The following is a 25,855-nucleotide window of genomic DNA, read 5'->3' as shown; positions in this document are numbered from 1 at the left end:
TTCCTCCCTCTGACCTGCCTTCCCTCTGTGCCTCAGTCTCCCCATCTGTCCTTCAGTCTCTCAGTGTACTCTGTACCTCCATCCTCCCCTCTTGTCTCTCTCTCCCCTGGGCCTCCCAGGAGGGTACAAAGGGCCATTCCAGAGTGGGAACGGGGGGGGGGGGGGGGTAAGATATTGCCTGGGGCAGCTTCCTCAGAGGGCAGCAGCCACCTCTGCCTCTATGACCCCAGGGGCCATCCTTGCCCCCACCCCCGGAGCAGGGTGTGTGTTGCAGGAGGGAGGGGACTCACTGACACCCAAAGCCCTCTGTCCATTGGCAGCCCTGGAGGGAGAGGGAGGAGGAGGAGAAGAAGGGGCCTGGAGGTTATCGGCTCCATACACAGTTAGGAGACAGGCACTTGGTGGTGGCAGTTCGGAGGCCTCCCTCACTGACCTCTGTCCTGCCTGGGGCCACCAGAGAAGGACAATATTACAAACACCCCCTCCCCCAGGAACCCTCCCAGCGAAGGCACAGCCTGCTGAGCCCTAGCCAAGGCAATCGAGGACCTTGGAGTAGCAGACAGAGGTGGGAAAGTGGAGAGAGGGGGAGAGAGGGAGGGAAGGAGCAGAGAAAAGGAGGGAGACCCGACATGTCCCAAGAGATGGGGGAACTCACCCAAACCCGGCTACAGAAGATCTGGATTCCCCATACCAGCGGCAGCCGTCTGCAGCGTGGCAGAGGCTGTAAGTGGGGTTGGGGGGAGCTGGGCCCCCCAGGGGAGTGGCAGGGCTGTAAGTGGCTAGGCCCCCAGGGAGGCAGGGGGTGCTGTAAGCAGGCCCTGGGTCCACAGGGGCATGGGGGGGTATAAGTGGGGCTGGGCCCGCAGGGGGGCTGGGAGGGCTATAAGTGAGGCTGGGGGGGGGACTATAAGTGGGGCTGGGAGGGCTGTAATTGGGGCTGGCAGGGTCAGGATAGGGGCAGCCAGAGACAGCTGAACAGGAGGGGAATCTCCATTTGTTTCTTGGGAGAACCCTTTCTCTCTTTGTGCTTTACTTTCTCAGCCTGCACTTTCATCTGGTTCTTGGAGGCTCCATCTCTTTCCTTTAGATATTTCTTTATCTCCTCGGGCTATATTGCTTAGAACATTCTATTTTCCTTCAGAAACTTCCCTTCCCACTTAGAACCTTTCCTTTATTTTTAGAACATTCTATTCTGTCTCTTCTTCAGAACATGACATTTACGGTTCCCCAAGGCTGCAAATTGGAATCACAGAATATCAGGGTCTCAGACTAGACCCTGTCCTCCAACCTGCACACACCCCTTTTATAGAGAGGAAAACTGAGACCCAGAGTGTGGGAGTGACTTGCTGTGGGTCAGCCAGCAAATAAATAGAGTCGAACTTGAGAGCTGGGCAGGCGCTTGCAAATCACCTAGCCCAACATTTGATGGCCAGGGAAACTGAGGTCCAGAGGAGGAAAGGAACTTGCCCAAGGTTCCATGGGCCAGGAGTCCTCAGTGTGGAAGCCAGTTCTCCTGAGTCCCTTATGAAGACTGGAAAAGTTTTGTTCCTTCGCTGGGGGCCCCTCTCCTCACTCCCTTCTCTCTACCTCCTCTCCCCAGCTGGGGGTTGGGGTGAGGCGAGGTGACGTGTCTCTGTTCAGTCCCTCTAGCTGTGGGAGACAGGTGGTGGTTACACAAAACCACCATGTGGGGCCCTCCCTCCCTCCCTCCCTCAGTCCTGTTTCAAAGTGTCCTGTTTCCATTAATGGGAGGACACTGTCCCACTGTCCCGGAACCAAATGTTGCGGGAAGGGGCCTCAAAAAGGAACACAGAGGGAAGGAAGGAGATGCCTCAGTGCCCAGGGACATCAAGCAAGAAGAAAATTCATTTGAAATTCAAACAGGAAAAAAAAGTTACATGGGGAGGAGGCAGTGGGAAGGGGGCTGAAGGAGAAGGTCAAGGGCCATAAATATTGTCAAAGAAGAGAGGAGGGCCAGTTCCCCAAAGATAACAGAGCCTGCCCTTGCTCTGGGAGGGCTTCTGTGCTGAGCTTTATGGGCTGGGCCCTGCAAATTCTCTGCAGATAAGGCCACAGCAGCCCAGTTATGCCAATGTGTGACCTTGGAGCAGTCCATTCCTCCTACCTTGGTCAAAGGGCCTGCTTCCAGCAGCACCCTGTCCTCTCAAAAGCCCAGGGGAACTTTGCCCTCCCCCCACCTCTTCAGCTCCCCTTCTCTTAACTTCATTCCCCCACTCCCCCAATGACTCCCCCAGGCCTGGTCCAGGCTCTGGGGCTACTTCTCTCCTCTCCTGAGGGCAGGCACCCCAATTCCAGCCCAAGCATTTAGTAAGTGCCCACCTTGCCTCCAGAGGGCATCGTGAGGGGTGCTAAGCAAAAAAGATGCCAGCCCTGCCTTTTCAATCCTAGTATTTGGAGCTGTATAGGACCCTAAAGTCCACCTAGTCCAGTCTTCTAATTTTACAAAAGGGAACCTAAGGACTGGGAAGATGAAGTGTCCCAAGGTACCACTGGAAAAGAGCTGGGATTTGAAACTAGGCCTTCTGCCTCCCAATAATGATAGCCCACCTGGCTGGAGGCTGGAAGGCTCACCCAGCCCTTTCCTCCTATGCCCAAGCATTATCACTCCTATTGTAAAGGGGAGGAAACTGAGACTCACAGGGCTGGTTACTTGTGTCCAGTAAGGAAAGCCAGAGCTGAGGTTTGAGCCTAGACCTCCCCTGACTTCAAAAGCCTTTCCCCTCCACCATGCTGGCAGGCTGCTAAGGGGGTAAGTGGACAATCACCACTGCCAAGGCCCAAGGCACCCTGGAGCAGTCAGGGGACGGGATTGCTCAATGCCTTCTCCCTAGCCCCAACCCATCTTGGTGAATGGCTCCATCAGCCCCGCCATCTTTACATTTTCCTTGGGTATCTTGCCCAGGTCTCTCCTATGCCCCGCCATAAGCTACCTTGTACTGCACTGCGTACAGTCTCCGATTCCCCAGCCCCGGCCCCACCCACAGCTTCATTAGATCATATGCTCCAGGAGGGCAAGGATTGAGTGGGTGAGGGGGAGTGGCACCAAGCATCTTTCCAAGCATATAGGAGCAACTTACTAAACGTTTGTCAATTTGAATGGAATTTCAGCATCCATTCCCCAGCTCACCAACTCCCCAACGATGGTGATCATGGTGGGGCTGCCTGCACGGGGCAAGACCTATATCTCTACAAAGCTTACTAGGTACCTCAACTGGATTGGGACCCCAACCAAAGGTACGTACAGCCTTCTGGCCAACGAGGGTCTGACACCACTCCTTAGCTCCCCATCAGAAGGAAGAGATTCCCCTTTCCTAGGATCCCGGAGTCAGCCACTTCCCTCATCCCCACCTAGTGGCCTCAGGGGATCCTAGCACTGGACAGGACCTTCCAGAGACGAGAAGGCAGATGCCAAGGTCACCCAGGTAGTAAGCAGGAGAACTTGGGTCCTGGGACTTTCAGACATGCACGGTCATTCTGAGGCTCCAATAAAGATACAACAACATTGTTTGGGTCAAAGCGCATGGCTTTGAGTTTTTCCCAGGTATCCCAAGTAGCTGAACTCGGGGTCTGTGACTCCAAAGCAATGCAGGGTCATCCCCCTCCAGATAGAAACTGAGGCCTGCTTGAGAGCCGGAAGTGTTCTGTGTCTGTCTCTGTATCTCCAGTGCCTTGCATGTAGTAGGCATTTAATAAATGCTCAGTGAATTAAATGTAGCTATGAACCTAGGTCCTGATCCAAGCACATGACCCCAAGTGTCGAGGATAAGGGGGGTGTGAAGCACTCACCCCTCTTTGCTAGTCAGACCACACATGCTGGGAAGGCCCTCGGAAGCAGGCAGACCAGGGTCATACAAGGATCCACCGAAGGAACGAGGGCATTTAGCCTCAAGCAAAGAAGATTTGAGGGCAATTGGACAAGTGGCAAAAGAGGGAGATTGTGGCTGGATGTCAAGAAAACCTTCCTCCCTTGGCCCGGGTTCTGTCCCCTTCAGACAACTGAGGCCAGCTCTCCTGTCCTCCCTGAGGCTTTTCTCCTTCCACAGGGGCACTAATAGCATGAATCAGAGGGCCTTCCCAGCCTAGTTGCCCTTCCCTGGATACGCTGCCTATTGTGGTCCCCAGAACTAAACCCCATACAGACTCCTTCTGTGGTCCTTCCCACCTTTAATGATCCTGGACCCAGGAAGAAGAAGTCATGGCACTGAGAGAAATCACCACACCCCTGAGCCCCTTGTGCCAAACTCACCCACTCAAAGCTGCTTTCTCCCAACTCTCTATTTAGTGTTCAATTTAGGCCAGTACCGCCGAGAGGCCGTCCAATACAAGAACTATGAGTTCTTTCGGCCAGATAACAAGGAAGCCCTGGTCATCCGGAAGTGAGTAGTCTTACCTCGTTCATGGGCCTTCCTTTCCTTACCCCTTCCCTCTTCCCTACCCCACCAGCCTTCTCTTATCTGTTCACTCTCCTTCCACCCCAGTAGGCCTCCTGCCCCCACCTCTGCCCCCTCTGCTGATCCAGACTTGACCTGACCTCCAGGAGGCTCTAAGCCCAAACTAATCTCCTGCTCATCTGACCACCCATGACAACCTTTAGCATTTGGCCTCTGACCCCTTCCTCTTCCCTACCATGGCTTCCTCTTTCCCTACCACCCCCATCACCTTCTCTCTCTGTCTCTCTCTCTCCTCTCTCTATCTCTCTCTCCCTCTCTCTTTTTCCCTCCTCCATCACTTCCATCAGACCCCTTCTCTCTCTGTTTGTCCTTTCTCAGGCAGTGCGCGCTGGCAGCTCTGAAGGATGTCCATGATTACCTTGGCCATGAGGAAGGCCACGTAGCGGTAAATTGACCTAAGGGTCTCTCTGGGCTGGGTCAGAATGGCCAAGCATAAGAGCTGGGAGACCCCATTAAGTCATCTGGGGCAATCTGGATGACGTCACAGAGGAGGCAAATGGGGGGAGGCCTAAAAAGGGGTGAGAAACCATCCAAGTTCACACATATGTCTTGCACACAAGCACTTACATGGCAGAACCTCTGGCCTTGAACCTGGGCCTTCCCTTTCTCAGTGACACCCAAAGAGCAGGGCACACAGGAATCTTACACTTGCCTGTCTTGTCAGAGAAGGCCCAATTCCTCTCTCATCTCCTTGTTTCCTCCTCCTCTTCCAGGAAGTCCTCCCCATTCAGCCTAGCCCCAAACTATCTTCTGTCTCTAGGTTTTTGATGCCACCAATACTACTAGGGAAAGACGGTCACTCATTCTGCAGTTCGCCAAGGAGCATGGGTACAAGGTAAAATAACTCTCATTCAGGGCTGATTTAACTTTTGTCTTGTGCACACTTCTAAAGCACCCTGTGTTCTGTTCCTCCCTCTCTCCAGATTGCCACAAATAGAGGCAAAGAGAGAGAGAGAGAGAGAGAGAGAGAGAGAGAGAGAGAGAGAGAGAGAGAGAGAGAGCCATGCGGGGAAAGGGCCATTAGCAATCATATAGTCCAAACCCTTCATTTTAAAGAAGTTAGGAGGGGGCAAGAGATTTGCCCAGAATCACATAGTAGAACTTTCGTGTGGGTGTCCTGAATCCTTGTCCAGGTTGTAGCCAGATATTTCAGCAAGATTTCCATCTCAAATGTGTCTTTTTACAGGGAATTTCATGAGCTCATATTTACATGCCAGGCCCCTAAGGGAAACTGAGGACCTCCTCTCTTGTCCCCTTGCAGGTTTTCTTCATTGAGTCCATCTGTGATGACCCAGACATCATTGCTGAGAACATCAGAGTAAGAGAGCCCCACTCTGGCATAACGCCTGTCCTAGCCCTCCTGAGCTCAACCTAAGGGCCAATTCCCCCATTGCACAGCCATCTCTTTGGGGGAGCCGGCCCTCCAACCCCTTACTGTGCTCTGGTCTTAGGAGGAGGAAGGTGAGTCCCATAGAGTGAAAACAACCCATGATTAAGAGCTGGAAAGGGCCTTGGAGAGACTCTTGTACAATTCCTTTCTATAAATGGGGGAACTGAGGCCCACAGAGGGAAGTGACATTGACCCAAAGTCGGATCACAGTGGGCCATCCTCCTCCCTGGAAAGGGATTATGTGACCTCATCCCAGACTGTCCGTGCTCAGGAGTGTGGAAGACATCCATTAAATCAATCTTCCTTCTATCTCTCTCTCTTTCTCTCCCTCTCTGTGTCTCTGTCTCTCTCCCTCTCTGCCTTTGTCTGTCTCTCCTCTCTCTTCCTCCCTCCTTTCTTCTCTCCCTCTCTCTGTCTCTCTCCCTCCCTATCTCTTTCTGTCTCTGTCTCTCCTCTCTCTCTCTTCCTCCTTTCCCTCCCCGTCTCTCCTTCTCCCTCTCTCTCTCCCCCTCTTCCCTCCCTCCCTCTCTCTCACTGTCTCTCTATCTCTGTCTGTCTGTCTGTCTGTCTCTCAGCAAGTCAAGCTGAGCAGCCCAGATTACAAAGACTGTGACCGGGAGAAGGTAGTGGAAGACTTTCTGAAGAGAATTGAATGCTATGAGATGAATTACCAGCCCATCGATGAGGAGCTAGACAGGTCTGAGGCCCAGGAGAACTTGGAAGGGTGGGAGGTAGGACAAGCTGGGAAAAGGAGGGAGGTCCTTGAAAGAACAGAGAAAGAAAGCTGGCTTTAGATTGATACCAGAGAAAGAGGCCTGGAAGAGAGTGAATGAAGGAGGTGAGAAAGGATTGTAAAGGATTGAGTAAAAAAAAGAATAAATGAAGAAAGGATTGAAAGGAATGAGCGAAGGAAGGAATAGCTGAGAAAGTAACAGAATGAGTGAATGGGGGAATAAATGTGGGAGGGAAGGAAAGGCTGCATGGAAGAATGGTTAAGTAGAGGAATGAATGAGTGAGGGAAGAAAAGAAAGAAAGGGAAGGAAGGGATGAAGAAAGGAAGAAATGTGCAAGGGGAGGAAGGAAAGACTGAATAGGAGAAGGAATGAATGGGCAAGGGAAAGAATGAATGCATAAAGGAATGCATGAGGAAGAGGACAGAATTCAGGAGTAAGGAAATAAAAAGGAGAGAATGAGGGAAGAGAGACTTGAAAGGGACCAAAAGAAGATAAGGCAGACTGCCCCAGCACGGCCAGCTCTGGAGCTGGGCTTCCAAGGATCTGCTAAAGGGAGGGCGAGGCCATGCCAGCCAACCCAGGGAGGTACAGAGACAGAATCAAGGTGGGGTGTGGGGGGAGTGGACAGCAGCTGGAGAGAGACTGGAAGAGGAGGGTGGTATCTGGGAGAGGGAGGCAGGGGCTGCAGGTATGTGTACTTTCTCCCCGGGGGTGAGGGAGCAGTGCAGCCCGCAGCCATCGGCCTGGAAAATGATGGTCGATCAGTGCACTTCGGACTCTGGCAGAATCTCTCTGGCTGGCGCTGACACACACGGGCAGAAATGCAGGGCAGCTCCTATCTCAGATGGCTTGGAGGGAGCCTGGCTATTCCAGGGGGAGCCCTTTCTGTAAAGTGAAGCAGCATCCCCCAAAACTCTCTTCCATGGAAATATAGGGTTTGTTTGTTTTTTTTTTCCTGAATCGGGTCTTGTCTAGAGCGAGATATGTGTGCAGTGTTTAGCAAGAGCAGAGCACAGCTCTGGGCAAAGTTGGGAGAGAAAGGCCCACTTGGACATGGGGAAGGAGGTTCAGAAGCTCTTATGGAAAAGAAGACACAAGAAAGTGTGGGGGCTGCCTTCCTGGAGGAGGCGACAGACTCACAGTGGGGGACTTAAGGCCTAGGAAAGGTCCTTTCTCTGAGTCTCCCTTGCTCTTCCTTCAGCCATTTGTCTTACATCAAGATCTTTGACGTGGGGACCCGTTATCTGGTGAACCGGGTACAGGATCACATCCAGAGCCGCACTGTGTATTACCTTATGAACATCCATGTCACACCTCGCTCCATCTACCTGTGCCGGCATGGCGAGAGCGAACTGAACCTCAAGGGCCGAATTGGCGGAGACTCAGGCCTTTCCACCAGGGGCAAGCAGGTAAGGAGATGGGAAAATGGACTCAATGCAACCACCTTCTCCTTCACCTAACTGCATTCTTCTGTTTCTTCCTCCCTCCCTCCCTCTCTTCTTCTCTCCATCCCTTCCTCTCTCCCTCCCTTCCTCCCTCCTTCCCTCCCTCCCTCTCTCCATCCCTTCTTCTCTCCTTCCCTCCCTCCTTTCTTCTCTCTCTCCCTCCCTCTTCTTCCCTCCATCCTTTCCTCTCTCCTTCCCTCCATCCCTTCCTCTCTCCCTCCCTCTCTCCTTCCCTCCTTGCCTTCCTCTCTCCTTCCCTCCACCCTTTCCTCCTTCCCTCCCTCCCTTCCACCCCTCACTCATTTGCTCCCTTCTCTACAGCCTCCTTCCTTCCTTCAGTCATGTCTTTCTTTGCCCACGCATTCTTTGCCTCACTTCATTTCATTCTTCCTCTACTAATTCTTTCTTCTCTTTACTCCCTCATCCCTTCCATCATGGCTTTATTCCTTTGTTCATTCCCTTCTTCCTTCACTTATTCATTTATTCTGTCACTCATTCCTTCTTTCCTCCACTAAATCCTGTTTCCTTTTACTCATTCCTTCTATAGTTCCCTCCTTCCTTCATTCAACTCTTCCTTCACTTATAGAAACACAGAAATGTAAATTCTAAAGCCGTGAATGCATTCATTGATTCATTCCTCTCTCTTCCTTCTCCCCCACTGCCTCTGCCTTTTGGCCCTCCCCTTCCCTCCTTCATGCTTCATCATCTTGTCCTGAGGATTGTCCCCATTTCCCAGAATCATGCCTTCCCTACCACGTGCCTGGCCTAGTGTGGTAACTTCCTTATTGGGCTCTCTGCTTCCAAAGGACCCTCCCTTCTCCAGGACAAAAGCCCTAACACACAGCTTGGAGCATGCCACCCCTGCTAGAGATCCTCAGTGGGTCCCTACTGTCCCTTGAATCAAACCCCAGCTCCTCAGCCTGCATTAAAGGCCCCCAGTGTAGCTGCAGCTCACTGATCTAGCTTTATTGCCTGCCTTTCTTTTTTTTAGCATTATTTCACTTTATCCCCCACCCCCACTCCACATTCCAGCCTAACTGGACTGCTAGCAGTTTCCCAAACTCAATAGTCCATCTCTCAACTCCATCAACCCCCGAATCTGTAATTTCCTTGAAGGTCAGACCTCCCACCTAACACTTTGCTGATTCCTCCCAGCTGTTAATGCTTTCTCTCCTCAAATCACTTGGAAGTTGCCCCTCTCTGTGCATACAGCATCCTCTAGATAGAAAAGAAGCACAGTTTGGGCAAGGACTGTCTCCTTTGGGCCTTTCTGTCCCCACAATTGAGCACAGCGCTTTGCACAAAAGTAGGCGTCTAACTAATGAGGGCTGACTTGGATTGAGGGTTTCTCTTGACATGTCGCAGCAGGCAGGGCCTAAAGAGAAAGTCTCCACTTCCCTTCTCCCTGTTACTCTGCAGTACGCACACACCTTAGCTAACTTCATCCAGTCTCAGGACATCAGCTCCCTGAAGGTCTGGACAAGCCACATGAAGAGAACTATCCAGACGGCTGAGGCCCTGAGGGTCCCTTATGAGCAGTGGAAGGCCCTGAATGAGATAGATGCTGTGAGTGAGGGGGGGATGAATGGAGGGAGGCCTGTCAACTCAAGAGGATGCTACTGGGGGATAGCCTAACAAGGTCCCTGAAGACAGCAACCTTCTGGGGAGATCCCGGCATGCACACACATACCATCCCCCAATATACATTCATACATATATGTACATAGACACATACATACCACAGGCGCATATATTTGCATATACCACAAACAGGCAGAAACTAAACACATATATACACACTCCATAGACACACTGAACATGGCACATAGCTATAGACATGCCAGGGACACATGTGCACAACCAGAGCCAAACACAAACACTGAAAGCACATACAGAAACTGCAGATACACACACACATACACACACACACACACACACACACAAAGCTATGGCTATGCATACATGAATACAGACACTCTTATGAACACTATTAGACATACCCACCCCACAGACCCACACACCTGTACCAGAGGTACACATATATGCATACACCCACATACACATGCACATGCACACATACGTGCATGCACACACACACAGACACTCCAGATGTACACATGTATATTCCCCCAACACACGCTGAAGCTAGAGACATAGAATGAAAGCAGACACACACAAACCCTAGCATGTTCTGTTCTGTGCATAGCTGCATGTGCCCACATCCCAGTTTACTGGCCCAGAGCTCTTTCCTGCCGCTGCATTTTAGGGTGTCTGTGAAGAGATGACTTATGAAGAGATCCAACAGCATTACCCAGAAGAATTTGCACTTCGAGACCAGGACAAATATCGCTACCGCTACCCCAAGGGAGAGGTGAGGGGGGCACCTGGCAGCCCCAGTCCCAGAGCCCCAGGAGGAGCCTCCTTGGCTGGTTTCAGACCTACCCCCCTTCCACTCACTTGCTACCTACCCTGAGACTCCACCCACAGTACTTATACCCTCTATCTGGGCTGCAGTGGCCCAGGAGGGAGAGCCCACGATCAGCAAAAAACGACCTGCCTCATGTGGATGATACGAGTTCCACATGGGCACAGGGCAGCTCACTCCCTCATCCCTAAGCCATTTTGATTCCGAATTCCCTAGGAGGCTCTCTTGGCCAATGGAGTGAGGGAGACACCAATGCCCTTTGTAGGTTTCCTACCCCTGACCTCACACCCCGCAGACCAGGGGCATCAGGCTCATCGTGCTGAGAAAGAATCTGAGGACCAGGGGTGTGAGCAGTGGGTTTGAGAGGGGTGGGGATTTCAAGGACAAAACCAGGACCAAGAAGCCAGGCCTCCCAGGAGTGCCCCCCAGGAGGCGCTAGCCTGCCTCTGGCCTGCAGGTGGGTTCCTGCTCCTCTCCTCTCTTGCTCATGCCAGGGTCTGTCTCTCCTTTCTAGTCCTATGAGGATTTGGTACAGCGTCTAGAGCCCGTGATCATGGAACTGGAGCGTCAGGAGAACGTGTTGGTGATCTGCCACCAGGCTGTGATGCGTTGTCTCCTGGCCTACTTTCTGGATAAGAGTGCAGGTAACACCAAACATCCTGTCCAGGCCAGAGCCAGGCAAGGACTGGGCCACCCTGATGTGGGTGAGCATGTGGGGAGAGGAGCGGGGCTGTAAAGGGAGACCAGAGGCAGTCACTACGTGTGGCAAACAGTCCTCAGTGGAGACCCTTAAATCCAAAGCAGACACAGCCTGTGGGAGACCTCGAGCAGTCTGCCATGGTCCTATTAGTGGTTTGCTTAGGACAAGATATACCAACACTTAATTTAAAAAAAAAAGATGAACAGACCTCTACTAAAAGAGATAGACCAGCATTATTACTAAACGCCATTTGCAAAAGAGATGCTACCCGTACAGGAAGTCTTCAAAGACATGGAGCAGGCAAAGCCTAGTGCTACGTAGGGGTAGAACGTATTTTATCTGTTAAAAGAGAAGCATTACTGCAAAAAAAAAAAAATAAAGGGGGGATGGCATAACTGGGTTCTCAAAGACGACACCAGTGGAATGCATCCTGTGGCAGCTCTAAGAACGCCAGGCTCAGTGTTCATCTGGGCGTCTGTTGGCCAGGCTCAGCCTAACTCAGCTAACTAGCGGCCACAGCATCTCGCAGCACCCTGGGAAGGGACAGCAAGCCAGGAAGTGACCCTGCATGCGTCCCTTAGCCCTCTAGCCTCAGTTTTCTCCTCTTTCTTACTGGATTGCTGTGAGGAAATCATTTTATGTACCTTCAAACAGTCGAGAAATGGGAGGTTTGGGTTCAAGTCCTCTGAAACAGACTGGTCGAGTGACTCTGGCCAAGTCACGGCAGTCCTTAGGGCCCCAGGCCACTCTGTAAGACTATGCTGCATTGGCACAGGGAGTCTCCTCACCACTCCCTAGCCCTAGCCCCATCTATGGATCCTTCCATGGAACCCATGTCTATGGCGCTCCTCCCTCCAAGGTGGGTGCAGATCTCAGCCCAACTGGGTACCCTGTCATCCAGATGGACTCTTGCCTGACCTCCTCCCAATCCTCCAGGAAGAATCAGGGCCTCCCTCCAGTTCTGATAGCATGCAGGCTGGCCACGCTATCCTTTAAGCTCCCTTAAGGACAAGGCCACTTGTGCTCTCACATTGTGGATCTCTTTGTTCCGTGGGTTGCCATGGCCAAAGAGGTTATCACCTAGGAGTCAGTCTGCTGGTAGCATGGCCCTGTGCTTAGGGAATTGGTCCTCTGGCAGAAACAATGTGGTAGCAAGCAGGGTTTGTCTTCCACTGCTGGAGACCTTCAGGAACATGGGTGGAGCCATCACTTCCACCATCCTCCCCAGCCCCAGAATGATATGTTGGCATGTGCTTTTGCTGGTGCGTAGATAGATGGATGAGGAGAAGGGCTAGGAGGTGGGGGAGCTGAATGGGTGGAAAGACAGTGGGTGGATGGACAGGGTCTTTCCTCTGGCCAACCCTTTCTTCCTTCCTTTCCAGAGGAGCTGCCTTATCTCAAATGTCCCCTGCATACGGTACTCAAACTCACCCCAGTGGCTTACGGTGAGTGCCACATTGTACCCCAGGTTCCCCATGTATGGTAACTGCCACCAACTTTCTCCTCCCTACACCTGCCACACAGTGCATCAGAGTCGGAAGGGATACATGGAGTCACCCAATGCTCCTCTCCCCCTTCCAGCCATATGCATACCCATTTTACAGACAGAAAGACTAGGGCCCAGAGAGATGCAGGAGCACACCCAATGCCATCCAGCATGCCAGGGGCAGAGTACAGGCCTCATGGCAAGGCCTTCAGAGTCCTAGTGTCATTACTAGTACTTCAAGCTCGTATCCTCTACTTCCTAGCCCTTTCACAGCTCATAACACATCTGCTGCCTCCATTTCTCTCCTCTCAGTCCCTTCCTAATTCTCGGCAGTCTGGCTTCCAACCTCAACACTGACCCAGAACCAAAGGCTCTGCTCTTCTCATCACTGCAAAATTGCAGGCCCCATTGTCACTCCTCATCCTTGACCTCTCAGCAGCCTCTTCTGGCCCCACACGCTCCCTGTTCTCCTTCCTACCTGCCTGCCTGCCGGCTCCTCCTCCGGCTCCTCTGCTGGACCAGCAGCATGTGTCCCCATCCCCTAACTGTGGGCGGCCCTGGTTACTGTCCTGAACTCCCTTCCTTTTTCTCTATCCTGTTTTCCCCTTCCTGCTCTCTCTTCCCCCCACTTGTCTCTCCCCCTCCCTCCTGTCTTCTCTCCTCTCTCCCCCTTCTTTATTTTTGTGTCCCTCTCCCCCTCCATCCTCCCCATCCTCTCCCTTCTTTCTCGTCTTCCCCTCTCCTTTCTCCCCTTCCCTTCTTTCTCTCCCTCTCTTCCCCTTCCTTCTCTCCCTCTCTTCTCTTTCTCCTCCTCCCTCCCCTCTCTCCTTTCCCCTCCTTTCTGTCTCTGTCAACGCAAGGGTTGAGCTTGGTGACCATTCAAGGCCCTTTCCATTTGTGAGTGTGGTGGAACTGACAAGTTGTTCTCTCTCTTCCCCCATTCTCAGGTTGCAAAGTTGAGTCCATTTACCTGAATGTGGAGGCGGTGAACACCCACCGGGAAAAGCCCGAGGTAGGTGGGCGGGCAGTGGATGGCCCCAGAGCTGCTGCCTCAGCGAGGCCGGGCATGCCCTGCCCCCTGTTAGCATCAGCCTGGGTCCCTCCCCACTGACACGGGAAGGCAGCACCCCACGGCGAGACTAGCTCAGCCAACAATCTTTCACTGCGGGAGCAGCCTTGATTCCGCCCTGACTGCCAGCCAGCCACCCTGTTATACTTCAGGGCCAGGCCAGCCAAGGGAGTGTGGATGAGAGGAGTGGGGAAAGGTGGGGGGCTGCCCATCTCGGCCTCAGATGGGCGACTTCGGGGAAGTGACCCAGAGCCCCACTCGGTTTCCTAATTCAAGGTGGGATCTTGCAGCTAAGGGACATATGTCCTTCCACTGTGTTGGCAGTAGGGGTGGGAGATGAGTGGGGGTGGCACTACAATAGATCTTCTTATCCTCCTGTTGGATCCTAAATTTCTTCATCTGGAAAGCGGGCAGCTAGCTGGGCACAGTGATCTCGAAACAGAGATCTCAGGGCCGACACAGCACCTGTGCCTGCTGTCACATTTCCAGGGGAGAGGCCAGGGGGAGGCAGGAGACCGGAAGGCATCCTCCTGTCTCTGTCGGGCCTCAGTTTCCTCATCTGTGTTAGTCAGACCCAGTTGCTAAGCTAAGTTCCTTTTGACTCCAAGAGTCTATGGCTGTTAGTGGTGGTTGGTTAGAAGAACTGTCTCGTGCCCCCAAAGCAGAACTGGCCCTACGTTGGTCCCCTGTCCAGCCTCCCTCTCTTCCTATGTGTCTCCCCTTCCATGAGCTGGAGCAATCCAGGAAGGCTTCACAGAGGGCTGGCGATGGGGGCTGTCACCTGTATTTTTGTCCTCCCCTCTCTCACCCCACCCCCCTCCATCTGCTCAGCTAGCCATGCTCCCACACACAGGAACTTCCACCCTGTTCCTCTGGCCAGCCCCCCACCAACCAAACAGCCCTCCCTGGAAGACCTGAGTGAAGCCCTCCCTTCCCTGACCGCTCAGGTAAACCTCCCTTCCCCTCCCTTGGCCCAGGGAGTCTCTCTTGGGGGGCTACCACTCCACCTCATTCCTCCTGCCTGATTGCCTACAACCTACTGGCTGGCTTCAACAGCTCAAGCAAGGATGTGCTAAGGGCCGGTGGTGGTCACAGCGATGCAGAGAAGTGAGGGAGTCAGGAGGAAACAGCCCTGGCCAGGCCTCTGGAGTCTCTCCTTCCCAGTCTGCCACAAGGCAGACACGTAACAAGCATTTGTTAGGTGCCTATGAGGTGCCATACACTGTACTCAGCACTTTACAATTATTATCTCACTGGAACCTCACCACAACTCCAACAGGTAGGTGCTATTATTGTCCCCATTTTACAGATGAGGAAACTGAGGCAGGCAGCAGTGACATGACTTGCCCAGGGTCACACAGCTAGTGAGCGTCTGGGGCCAGATTTGAGCTCAGGTCATCCTGACCAGGGCCCGGTGGCTCTAGCCACTGTGCCACCCAGCTGCCCCTAGTCAGCACCACTAATAAGCAGAGCTTTCTTCGGCCACTGTTGTCCTCACTGTGTGCGAAGCCCAGTGCTGCAGGAGTGGAAGGTGCCCTAAGGAAGAAGTGAGAAATCAGGTCAGAAATGGCCCTGAAGGCCAGAGCATTCTGTCTACAGTTCTGAAGCCTAGCCAGCTCCCTCTGGGCCAAAATGAACTGTGGCCACAGAATGTCAGGACTGAAAGGCACCTGAGTTGAGTACAGCCTCCTTGCTTCACAGGGTGGCAGGTAGAGGGAAACTGAGGCTGAGAAAGAAGAAGGGAAAGCCCTTGCCCAAGGTCCCACACTAGGATAGCAATAATGAGGCCAGGATCCAGGTCTCCTGGGTTTTCGGTCCAGAATTCATCCTATATTGCCACCCTCTTGTTTCAGAACGTGGATGTCACCCGTGAACCTGAAGAAGCCCTGGATACAGTGCCAGCTCACTACTAAGCGTCTTGGGACAGGCCACAGAGCCACCTTCCCTTCTCATTCCCACAGCCAGAGGCTGGCCTACCTGCTAGCAAAGGGATCCACATCTCCCATCCAGCCTTCCAGTCTCACAGCTGAGCAAAGACCAAAGCCAGGCCCTGGTTTAGCCATGTTAGTTTTGGAAACCAAGGCAGATCAGAAAAGAGGGTGGGGGCAGGAGGGCGGGAGGCAGAGAAGCCAATGATACAAAAGGGTAAGGAAGAAAGGTAACCACTAACATTGCCCCCAAGCAGGCCCTTGCCTACGCCATGTGGCCGCAGGTACTCAGCATTCCCAGGGGCACAGCTAAGGACTGACCCCAAGTCTACTGGGCCTTTCCTGGATGAAGAGTATCTCGAGGTACCCCCAACAGTTCACATGCTGAAATCCAAGCAGTTCATGCACCCCCCCCACGTGGACTTACCTTGCAACACAATAAAATCAGCAGATTCTCTGTGTGGGGGGAGATCATTTGAAATGGTCAGCTTGCTTAATTCAACCCACTGGCATTTCTGGAGCACTTCCCATGGATTATTCTGTAGGTGAAACAAGACCACAGTACTTGCCAGCCAATCATGAGATGATCCAGGGCTCCCATGAGGGGTGGGGGTGGGGGGAGGGCCAGGGAGACATCAACGTGCCTGGAGTCTCCTTCCTCTCACAACACTCCGGCCACTGGTGTCCGTAATTATCTTAGACCCCCCCCCCCGCCCCCAACTCCTTTGGGAACACTGGCAAAATCACAGCCCTTATTTCTCCCCTCTTGCAAACAGAGTTGGAGTGGATTACCCCAAGGCTTCTTCCTTCTCTGAACCAACTGAGGTCAGATTGAACCAACCCTCGGGAAGCATCCAGCTCTGAAGGGAGAATCAAAACCACACAGCTCAAGGCCACATCACGGTCTTGCAATGTGTGGTTATATCTCTGCGGGAAAAGCCAGTAGGCCTCTGAGCCACAAGACCTGGGCCTGGCCCTACCCCCAATCCATCTGCGTGACATTCCCTTGGTGTTCTAAGAAACTTTCTGTCTGCGAGGCACAGGGCACAGTATCCCAGGTCCAGTCCCCATCTCTACCTGTGCTTGACTGGCTTAGGAGCTGGCTGCCAGCTCCCTCCTGCCTCCTTATTGAGGCTGCTCAAGCTAGCTAACCCCCAAGGCCCAGGGACAGAAGATGACAAAGGTTATGACAGTATGGGGCCATGGGATGGCACAGCGGGTAGAGCACTGAGCCTAGGGTCAGGAAGCCTCATCTTCCTGACTTCAAGTCTGGCCTCAGACACTCACCAGTCATGTAACCCTGGTCAAGTCACTTCACCCTGTTGGCCTCACTTTCCTCATCGGCAAAATGAGCCGGAGAAGGAAATGGCAAACCACTCAGGTATCTTTGCCAAGAAAACTCCAAAAGGGGGCCACAGCGAGTCAGACACGATTGAAATGACTCAACAGTAATATGATGCTACCTAAGTACGGCTCAGTCTTTCAGCATGCCAGGAGTCTGGAAGCTATTTAAGCAAAATCTTAGGAGGGCCCGAGAATGTCAGTTATTTACTTGTGTGGGAAGAGGCCAACCATTTATTAAGCTCCTACTGTGCACCAGGCACTGTGCTTTCTAATATTAGCACAGACTGCAAGGCCACAGTCCAAGTCTGTGAACTTCAGTATAAGCAGGACAAATCCACACACCTGTACAATCTGGGGGTGGGCTGGGGGGTGAGGGTGACGAAGCCTGTGTCGTGTCTGTGGCTCCAAGGCCAAGCAACTGCTCCCCTCCAAAGAGCCCAGCTCCTCAAGGCCAGGGACCTTCTGGGGAGCCCTCATCCACAGCGCCCTCAGGGGCAGGCCCAGAGGCGCACGAAAAGACCACGGAGATCGCCTTGCAGTTTTATTGGACCAGGACTACAGAGGGAATAGGGCCTAACTCATAACTACAGGGCACACGGCTCATGGAAAATGATGCTTCTGGTGCTTTGGGACAGCCACCTCCATGGGGCCCTCGCCTACTCCAGGAAACTGGCAGAGGCAGCGGCAGCGGCAGAGGCACAGGCACAGGCTTCGGCCTCAGCTTCAGCCTCAGACTCGGCCTCCGCCTCAGCTGAAACTGAAGCAGCGGCAGAGGCAGAGGCAGATGCAGATGCAGATGTTGCCTCTTCCTGAAGGGCTTCATTGTATTGGACCGCCCAGCTACGAGGGTCCCTCCTTTGGATCTAGGAGAAAGCAGAGGTGGTCACCTGTTAGAAGCCAAGGAGCTAAACAGCAACAGGGCCCCCTCTCCCTCAGGCCCAGAGGGTGAGAAGCAACTGATCTCCCCCACCTCAAGCCCCTCCCCATACCTCACCCGACCCATGCTACTACCTTAGCCACAAAGCGAAGGACCTGCATCTTGCTGGTCTCTACGAAAGCTCTGGGTCCCCAGAGGAACTCGTATTCCTCCGGGTCAGTGTAAGGAATCTGGTTGTACTCCAAATACCTTGGGGATGAAGAAAAATAAGAGCCCTCATCTCCAAGCTTGGCCTTCTCCCTCCACCCAGACTCCCAGGGACAAAGGCCTAGCCACCTTTGTCCAAGAGGTCTTCCCCCTCTTTGCAAGCCCAAGCCCAATGCTTCCTATGATCTCGTGCTCTTGTGAGCTACGAAGCTGGAAGGACTGGATGTGTATGGTCAACTGAGAGACAGTGGGGCAAACACTCCTGCCCCCCTGTGATTGAAGGACCTCACGGGCTTTACTGTGTGGTGTGTGGTAAACAGCCTGGCCACGCTCTCTGCCAACTGCTCTGATCACACCACTCTTGCCAGTCAAAGGGCGAAGGGGATCTCTGCACAAGCACAAGGCTGCAGAGGGAGACCAACAGATGACCACAAAAACAAAGAGGCTCCTAATGGTTCATGCCCCAAGACTGACAAAGCAGTTTACCCACAAGTACCATGTAAGGGAGATAGAGCAAGATTTATTGTCCATATCTGACAGCCCAGAGAGGGACCTAGCTCTGAACCAGTAGGAAAGGAGGATCTGAGCCCAAACCAACCTCCCAAAACACAGAGCTCAGCGCTGCCAGGGCTCCGGGGAGGCCCGCTCAGGTGGTACCAACTCACCTCTGGCGGACAAATTCATCAGTGACCAGCTTCTTCACATCCCCAAAGAGTGGATGCTTTTTGCTAAAGACAGAAGGAAAAGCTGTTCTAGCTTATGCAAAGGAATCATCTGGGCCACAAAGTCAGAGACAGAGACATTTCTCAAGGAAATGAGCCCTTGAGAAAACTAGGGCATGATCACCCTGAGAGAGGGAAGCCTTAGGGAGGCTTTGATCAAGGGCTGCTGCTTCTGCTGTTCAATCGTTTTGGTCACGTCCAACTCTTCATGACCCCACGTGGGGTGTTCTTGGCAGAGATACTGGAGGAGTTTACCATTTCCTTCTCCAGCTCATTTTACAAATGAGGAAACTGAGGCAAACAGGGTGAAGTGACCTGCCCAGGGTCACATGGCTAGTGTTTGTGGCTGGATTTGACCCCTCAGGTCTCCAGCCACCACAGCACTCCCTAGCTGCCCTGGGAGTAAAAATTCAGGCTTGTTCTGCTAGGATCCCCAGAGCAGGGTCAGGAGCAGTGAGTGAGAATCGTAGGGAGGCAAACATCAAATTCGCATGAGAAAGGACTTTCCAAGAATAACGGCTGTCCCATAATTGAATGGCCTAACTCAGTGGCAGTGAAGGAAGTCTCTGGGAGGGATGGGCCAGAAGACCCTTGAAAGTCCTTTGTAATAGTTAAGAGTTATTCTTGTTGGGTCATTATGATTGAGGATTTGGAGCTGGAAGGACCCTTAGCTCAAGCTGTATGGAAACAAGTCTTCCCTCTCAACCAAGCGGTCCATGACCTCTGGCTCAGGGAAGCCTGCTGTGTGTGGGGACGGCCTTTTCTACCCAGGGTCTGCTCTAATTATTAGCCTTCTTATGTCCCTCAATCTCAGAATGAGCAAAGACTCCGCTGAGGTCGCCTAGTCTGACCCACTCCTCAAGAATCCCTCCCAGCTTTGGATCTATGAGGTCATGAGCTGAAGGCAGAGACCAAGGGGAAAATCCTGTACACACCAAAGCATTTACAGCAACACTCTTGGCAAGAAACAAAATCCAGGGAACTGCTGAAGAAACTAAGGTGTGGTAATGAAATGCAATATTACTCTCTGAGAAAGTTAATATGAAAATATTTTTAAAACGTGGAACCTTCTCTGAACCTCAGTTTCTTCATCTATAAACTGGGGGGTGATAATATTTGCACCTCCCACTTCACAAGACTGTTGGAGAGTGAGTACAGTTCCAATGGGCCTCCTGGTGCTGGAACTCAATGAAGAAGCCATGGGCTGGATTTCATTCTTACCCTTGGCCTGGCCTTCTCAGCACAGCTAAAAGAATCCAAGGGGTTGGGGGAGAATACCCAGTCTCAGAGGTTTCCATATCAACCCCTAGCACTGTTAGAAATAGGTCAGCCTGCCTGCCAGCCTGGGGCGGGGGAGGTGGGGGCCAGGAGACTGACAAATCCTATCCATGGGGATAGGATGACCAAGAAAAGAGAAGGGAAAGTATTCGATCACTACACCGTACTCGGGGTTAAGTCGCATCTTCCTGAGCATGTCCCAAACAACAGCTGTTGAAGAGAGACAGAGAATAAGGAGAAAGAGGATGAATGGGCACAAGTTGATTCCTTTAGACCCCATCCTGCCTCCCTCCTATAGGGGAGGGATGGGGCTGCTTACCCTCCTTGGCAGCATTCCCCTTCATGAAAATGAGACTCAGGATCACCATCAGAAGCCCCATCTTTGCTGTATCATGTTTTCTGGAAGACAAATGGAGAAGCCTATCACCTTTATGGGAGGCTGATTTCCAAGGGAAGCCTTCCAAGGCCCAGCAAACCACAAAGAGTCCCCACCCCCTACCCTTTGTCTCTCCAAGATCCCAGCGCTTGAACCTAGTCCTCATGCCTCCTAAGCACCAGCTATGCCAATTCACTGTGCAATCTCAGACAAGTCACTCGTGGGCCTTAGTTTCCTCCTCTGCCAAACAAGTGGACTGGGCTAGACTCAATCATCTAGCGTCCCTTTCCAGATTCGGTTGGAGTTCTGCTCCTCATCGCCAATTGCCCCAGAGTACCTTCCCCTCTTGGGACCACATAAAACAGGAGTAGTGAACCCTAGGTCAGTCCTGAGGGCCCTTCTTAGCTACAAAGGCAGGCCAGGGGGCCTCACACCAATTCCTCTCATGTGTTTCCTGTTCAGGACAGTTTCCTCCCAGTCTGGTGTCATGAGTCTGGAGGAACAGGAGGTCCCAGAACTCTGGGAGTGAGTATGGGGGGAAAGGAGGTAAGGGGCTCTCCCTCTTACGGTCTCATGCAGTCATCTTCCAGGGGCTCCAGTTTGTTAAGGAGCACATAAGCAGGAGCCTTGTCATCAATCTCCTTCAACTCTATTCCAAACACCTGTCAAGGGAGAGAAGAGGGGTTGGATAGGAGGGAGATGGGTAACACCCTAAGAGATAGGAAACTGTGAGAATCATGGGAAAATACCAGCAACCAGCATTCACTGAACCCCAATGTCAGAGAATGAGACAAGATAGGGTGTATCTAAGGGCAAGGGGTCCAAGGAGCTCCAACTCTCAGGACTAGAGGACTGGAGGGGAGAATAGAGCTGGGCCTTGAAGGCTGGTAGGAGGCTGGGACAGAGTTGGGAAGCAGAAGGGATGCCAGGCAAAATGCAGATGGGTGGAATTCAGGGTCAGGGTGGCCATAGTTAAGAGGACACAGACCTGGATTTAACATCCAGATGCCCTGAGGAATCTGGGCAAATGAGAGAAGAAAAAGAGGGGCATCTGCTTGAAATGCTAACACGGGGAGGGCTGGGCATCCCACGAGGACAAGAATCCAGGGCTCTAGTCCCCACCCATAAAATGAGGGAAGATTACACTGGATATCCTCCAGCTAACATCTGATGATATGGCAGCTTCCACTGACCTGCTCCAACATCTGACCAGCCCGGCTGATGATCTCTGTGGTCATTTCCTTGTACTCTTTAATTATGGTATTCACAATGTCTATGGGGAATAAGGAACAGCCACAGTTCTAACTTCCTACCAACCAAAACCGAGATCTGCCTAGAGGCTGGGCTCTCATCCTTGGCCTTTCCCCAGAATTAGACATGGGTTGGTCACTTCTGCCATCTGGGTTTTCATCAAATTATTCTGTCCTAGTTCTCCTACACCCCGTCTGTCCCTTCAACATCCTTTACTGGATCTTTACACAAGGCACTCCTAAGACAAAAGGGTGTGTATCTCTGCCCTGCTACTCTGATGAAGTGATGGGGGAAAATCTAAACCCCTGGACACAAATGCAGGCCTGAAGTGTGACAAACTGGGGCTATTTCCTCTCAGGAGCAGGAAGGAAGCCTGCCCAGAGCACAGCTGGTGAAGGCAGGAAGGATCCTTGGAGCTGAGCTGAGAGGGTGCGGATCACTCACCAGTTCGTTTGATGGGCACTTTTGTCTGATCCTTCACTAGCAGGTACTGGACCACCTCACAGACCTGGGGAGAGACAGAAGAAGGCTGTGGCTATCAGAGGAAGGGGAAGGGAACAGAGGGAAACTGAGATGACAAAGCACCAAAAAAGGGAGAAGATTTTAAAGACAGCAGGATGACAGACATGTTGAGGTGGATGGAAAGAGAAAGGCCAGCTTATACCTTCTTTTCAATCCTGGACTGAGTCCTGTACTGCAGGTTCCTCAAACCTGCCCCAGCAACCTCTTCTTCTTCCTCCTCCTCTTCCTCCTCCTCCTCTTCTTCCTCATCAGGGCAGGCTGGTCTGCTGGTCTCATCTCTTTCTTCATCACTGTTAGACTTCTCTACCTGCAATGGCGAAAAGAAAGAGAGGAGATGGGCTTCCCAACTGCAGGGAAATCCAGGAAGTTGTCCTTGCCTAATGGGCATCAGGAGCTGGTGAGTCATTTCCCAGCTGGACGTGCTGGTGAAAGGAAAGACTAATGTCTGAAGGCAGGAGCAAAACCAGCTCAAAATGCACTCCCTGGAGGCCACAGGCAGAGAACCTCCAAGGCCAGTTTCTAAGGCTGGTTCTAAGGTACAAAGAGGGAATTTTCTGACAGAAGATGCTCTGGGGTTGGAAAAAATGACAGGGCCAAGGAAGAGGGCTCTTCTTCCTTCCTGAGGAACTACACAAGGACCTTGAGTGCCAGGATGAAAGGGTGGGAGGAGACTCACCTCTAGAGGAACCGGCACTATCTTTCTGCATGGGCCTCTCTTCCTTCTTGGTGATTTTTTCCCCACAACTGCATCTTGGTCCTGAAAGCCACTATCAAACCCAACCCCCACCATCCTGTTAGAAGGATCCTTCATACATCTACACACACCCTTTTTTAAGGCCTCCTCACTAGACACAACTGTACCACTAGGTGTCTCACTAAGCCTGTTCCCATAGCCTGAAGGCTAGCTGAAGGTCCGCCCACCCACATCTCTCCCACTACCTTCCCCCAGTTCGGTGAATGAGCACACGCCCAGATTCCAGCCCCCCTGCACCAGTATCTCCCCTCTTCCAGAAGTTCCCAGGTTACAATCAGGCTTCTTTGGCCGAACCCCCCTCCAGGGCCGCATCCCTCTCCTCCTGGGACCGCCCTTTTCCCTGCATCCCCTCCCCATCTCTCGAGCGTACCTCCTTCCCCCTCCCTCTTCCAGAAGCCACCAGGTTGTAACACTACCGGCTTCCAAGGGCCTAGCTCCCCGTACAGGGCCGCGGGTTCCCAAATCTTCCTTGCCTAAGCCCCGCCCCCAGCCCAGAAGATGATGAAGGCCGCTACCTCTCTCAATTCCCCCCTCCCCCACCCGCTATTCCGAGCCCCGCCAAGCACCCTCCCCCTTCCTCTCCCAGGCTGGATTTTACTGGCTTCCATAGGCCGAGTCCTCCCTCATATAGCCAGTGACCCCCCCATCAAGCCCTCCCCATCGTCTTCCAGAAGCTTCCACTGGCCGAGTCCTAAGGCCCCCCCCCCCCCGCTGCCGGCACCCTCCTTTTTCCAGAAGCTTCCATTACTCCAATCATTGCCCCCGCCCCGTAGCCGTTGCCCCTTTCGCCGATGCCCCCCCCATCTCGAGCCCCCCATCCCGATCGGCCGAACCCCACCCCCCCCCGTGGCCGGGGGTGGGGGGCCCGTACCACCCCGATAGGCCGATCCTCCCCCTCCCGCCGGGGCCCGTTCTTCCTCACCTGGCTCCAGCCACCCCGAAACCCGAGGTGGAAGGGCCCTCGTCCAGGCCGCCGCCGGCCGCCTCGGCCGCACTGGCCCGGGAGCGCAGAGAGTAGCGCAGTGGGCCCGCGGCGGGGGGCGGGGAGGGGCTAGAGGCCCGCCAACGGCCGCCGGCGCCGGCGCTCGCCCCCGCCTCCTCGGCAGCCTCTCGCAGCTCCCCTCGACTCTGGCCCCGCCCGCCCATGGGCTGCCGGGGGCGGGCCCCGAGCGCCAAGTTTGGATTCCCGCTCATGGCTCTGGCCGCCTCGGGGAAGAGAGGCCGGGCTGGAGCGGCGGCGGCCTTGCGCTCCCTGCGCCTCTGGCTGCCCTCGCTCTCCTCGCTGTCCCTAAGCTGCTGCCCTCCGCACGCGCCTGGGCAGGTACTGCGGAGGAGAAGAGAGACAGGGCGCCTGCGCCACTTCGCCCACCGGAAGCCCCCAGACACGAGCGGGCGGGCGGGTGGGGGAGGGGGGGCGCCTGCGCGGGCGCGCTCGGCTCACGTGCAGGCAGTCCCCCGAACACGCGAGGTGGGGGGAGTGCGCGCCTGCGGCTTGGCGCCACCTCGGCAGCGTCCTCAGGGGGCCCCCCCAACACAAGAAATAAGAGAATCGCCCCCCTCCCAACCTGCACACAAGCTGTACTTACCTCGAAGCAGCTGCTGCCTCAGCATCCCCAACGGCCCCAGCAGGACCACAGGCGCCCTCCTCCCGGGAGGGGCCCTCTTCTTGAGCTGTGCCTGCACCCAGTCCGCAGCTGGGGGCCTCGAATTGCAGGGGAGCTTCCTCTGGGCCCCAGCAAGGCCAGCGGCTTCGAGAGCGCCCACGCTGCTGCCGGCCACCAGAATCGCCCTGAAGATCAGCGAGGGTGCCCAGTCTGTGCCAGGCATCCATCATCGCCTCCATCTCCTCGCGTCGGGGCTGCTTTGCTGCCATCTCCTCCCTTTGGGGGCGCTGCTACACGACTGAGGGTGTGGTATGCATGAGTGGGCTGGTATTAGGCTGGCAGTGCCCAATGAGGGCAGCCTAGGTCAGCGCTTGAGGTCATGGTAGGGTCAACTCCCCTACAGGACCGCCACCCACCCATCCTAAAATTGGCACCAATCACAGTTAGCTCTCCCCAGTATAGCCCCCCTCCCACAGCATGGGCCCTCCTTAATGCCCTCCCAACACCCTTCCTGGCCCCCAGCATGGACCCTTCCCAGCATCCCTGACAAGAGGTTGTCCCGGAGTGCTCCCCGATAAAAAGCCCTGGGGGCAGGGGAGCCTGTTTCGCTACTTACTGTTCAGTTCAGTTCAATCCGATTCCGCTGAATGCCGTTCAGTCCGTTTCTTTTGGTTCAGTGCCCTGCCACACAGTTCAGATAGTCATTCAGGTCAGCAGAAGCCTGTCACTTCAGTTCTGTCACTTAGCTGGTGCAATAAAGTGCTGGGTCTGGAGAGGGGACCTGGCCACTCATCCTAATATCTCTGGGCTTCACAGTCCTCTTTGATAAAATGAGAATTGGACTCCATGCCAGTCCTTCCCAACTCCAAATGGATGACCCTAGAACTTCAGTCATTTCATCAGATTTCAATTCAAGTAGCTCCATGCAATTCCAAATTCCTATTCCTAAAGCACAAGTCTGACCAAGGTACCCCAAATGCACACTTCTCCAACTGACATTTGAAGTCTTTTCAGGATCTGGGTCCAAGAGCCCCCCTTCATGTGTTCTGTGTGATAGCCAGACTGACCTCTTTGCTCCCTCCTACCAGAAAGTTTCTGCCTCTTGGAACCCCCAGCTCCCTTCAAAGATCAGCTCATAACCCACCTCCTGAAAGGAACTTTTCTTGATTTCCCCTTCCCCATGTCTGAGTGGTCCCCCACCACCTCCAAATTAGCTTAAATTCATTTGCTACACATTTTGTATTTACTTAACTATGAATGTGTTGAATCCC

The 25,855-nt window shown here is 53.5% G+C and overlaps 2 protein-coding genes across 6 annotated transcripts in view; one reads left to right on the top strand and one right to left on the bottom strand.

The window, feature by feature from the left end:
• The first annotated feature begins 331 nt into the window (after window positions 1–331).
• Window positions 332–16,106, top strand: PFKFB1 (6-phosphofructo-2-kinase/fructose-2,6-biphosphatase 1). Of its 4 annotated transcripts, XR_002322776.2 has the most exons (16): window positions 333–723; window positions 3,130–3,255; window positions 4,304–4,397; window positions 4,791–4,857; window positions 5,233–5,307; window positions 5,734–5,790; window positions 6,438–6,559; window positions 7,798–8,005; window positions 9,461–9,607; window positions 10,308–10,412; window positions 10,981–11,110; window positions 12,549–12,611; window positions 13,600–13,664; window positions 14,575–14,668; window positions 14,778–15,000; window positions 15,575–16,106. XR_002322776.2 is itself a non-coding variant. In XM_020978959.2 (15 exons), the coding sequence occupies exons 1-14, from the start codon at window positions 630–632 to the stop codon at window positions 14,641–14,643; spliced, it is 1,422 nt and encodes a 473-aa protein (XP_020834618.1). In that variant the 5' UTR covers window positions 333–629; the 3' UTR covers window positions 14,644–14,668; window positions 15,575–16,106. The 4 variants fall into 4 exon arrangements, 3 of the variants coding, with proteins under 3 accessions (XP_020834622.1, XP_020834618.1, XP_020834620.1); XM_020978959.2 differs by lacking the exon at window positions 14,778–15,000; XM_020978963.2 differs by lacking the exons at window positions 9,461–9,607; window positions 14,778–15,000 and having other exon boundaries at window positions 332–723.
• Window positions 16,107–17,521: 1,415 nt separating this feature from the next.
• The window catches only part of LOC110202688 (uncharacterized), a 41,607-nt gene continuing 33,273 nt past the window's right edge, over window positions 17,522–25,855 (bottom strand). For both annotated transcript variants that reach the window (XM_020978954.2, XM_020978953.2), the window contains exons 2-14: window positions 25,201–25,265; window positions 24,567–24,882; window positions 23,903–24,304; window positions 22,903–22,993; window positions 22,369–22,533; window positions 22,149–22,212; window positions 21,647–21,726; window positions 21,021–21,115; window positions 20,397–20,476; window positions 20,245–20,287; window positions 18,743–18,805; window positions 18,005–18,119; window positions 17,522–17,856 (exon numbers count right to left, since the gene is read on the bottom strand). In XM_020978954.2, the coding sequence (XP_020834613.1) occupies window positions 17,650–17,856; window positions 18,005–18,119; window positions 18,743–18,805; window positions 20,245–20,287; window positions 20,397–20,476; window positions 21,021–21,115; window positions 21,647–21,726; window positions 22,149–22,212; window positions 22,369–22,533; window positions 22,903–22,993; window positions 23,903–24,304; window positions 24,567–24,853 (1,692 nt within the window). In that variant the 5' untranslated portion in view covers window positions 24,854–24,882; window positions 25,201–25,265 and the 3' untranslated portion in view covers window positions 17,522–17,649. The remainder of the gene's footprint in view (window positions 17,857–18,004; window positions 18,120–18,742; window positions 18,806–20,244; window positions 20,288–20,396; window positions 20,477–21,020; window positions 21,116–21,646; window positions 21,727–22,148; window positions 22,213–22,368; window positions 22,534–22,902; window positions 22,994–23,902; window positions 24,305–24,566; window positions 24,883–25,200; window positions 25,266–25,855) is intronic.

This window comes from Phascolarctos cinereus, unplaced genomic scaffold (genome assembly GCF_003287225.1).
Source record: "Phascolarctos cinereus isolate Bilbo 61053 unplaced genomic scaffold, phaCin_HiC Scaffold_8;HRSCAF=390, whole genome shotgun sequence".
NCBI lineage: Eukaryota > Metazoa > Chordata > Mammalia > Diprotodontia > Phascolarctidae > Phascolarctos > Phascolarctos cinereus.
The sequence above is the reverse complement of the archived record's forward strand: the minus strand, read 5'-3'. Positions and strand labels throughout refer to the sequence as shown.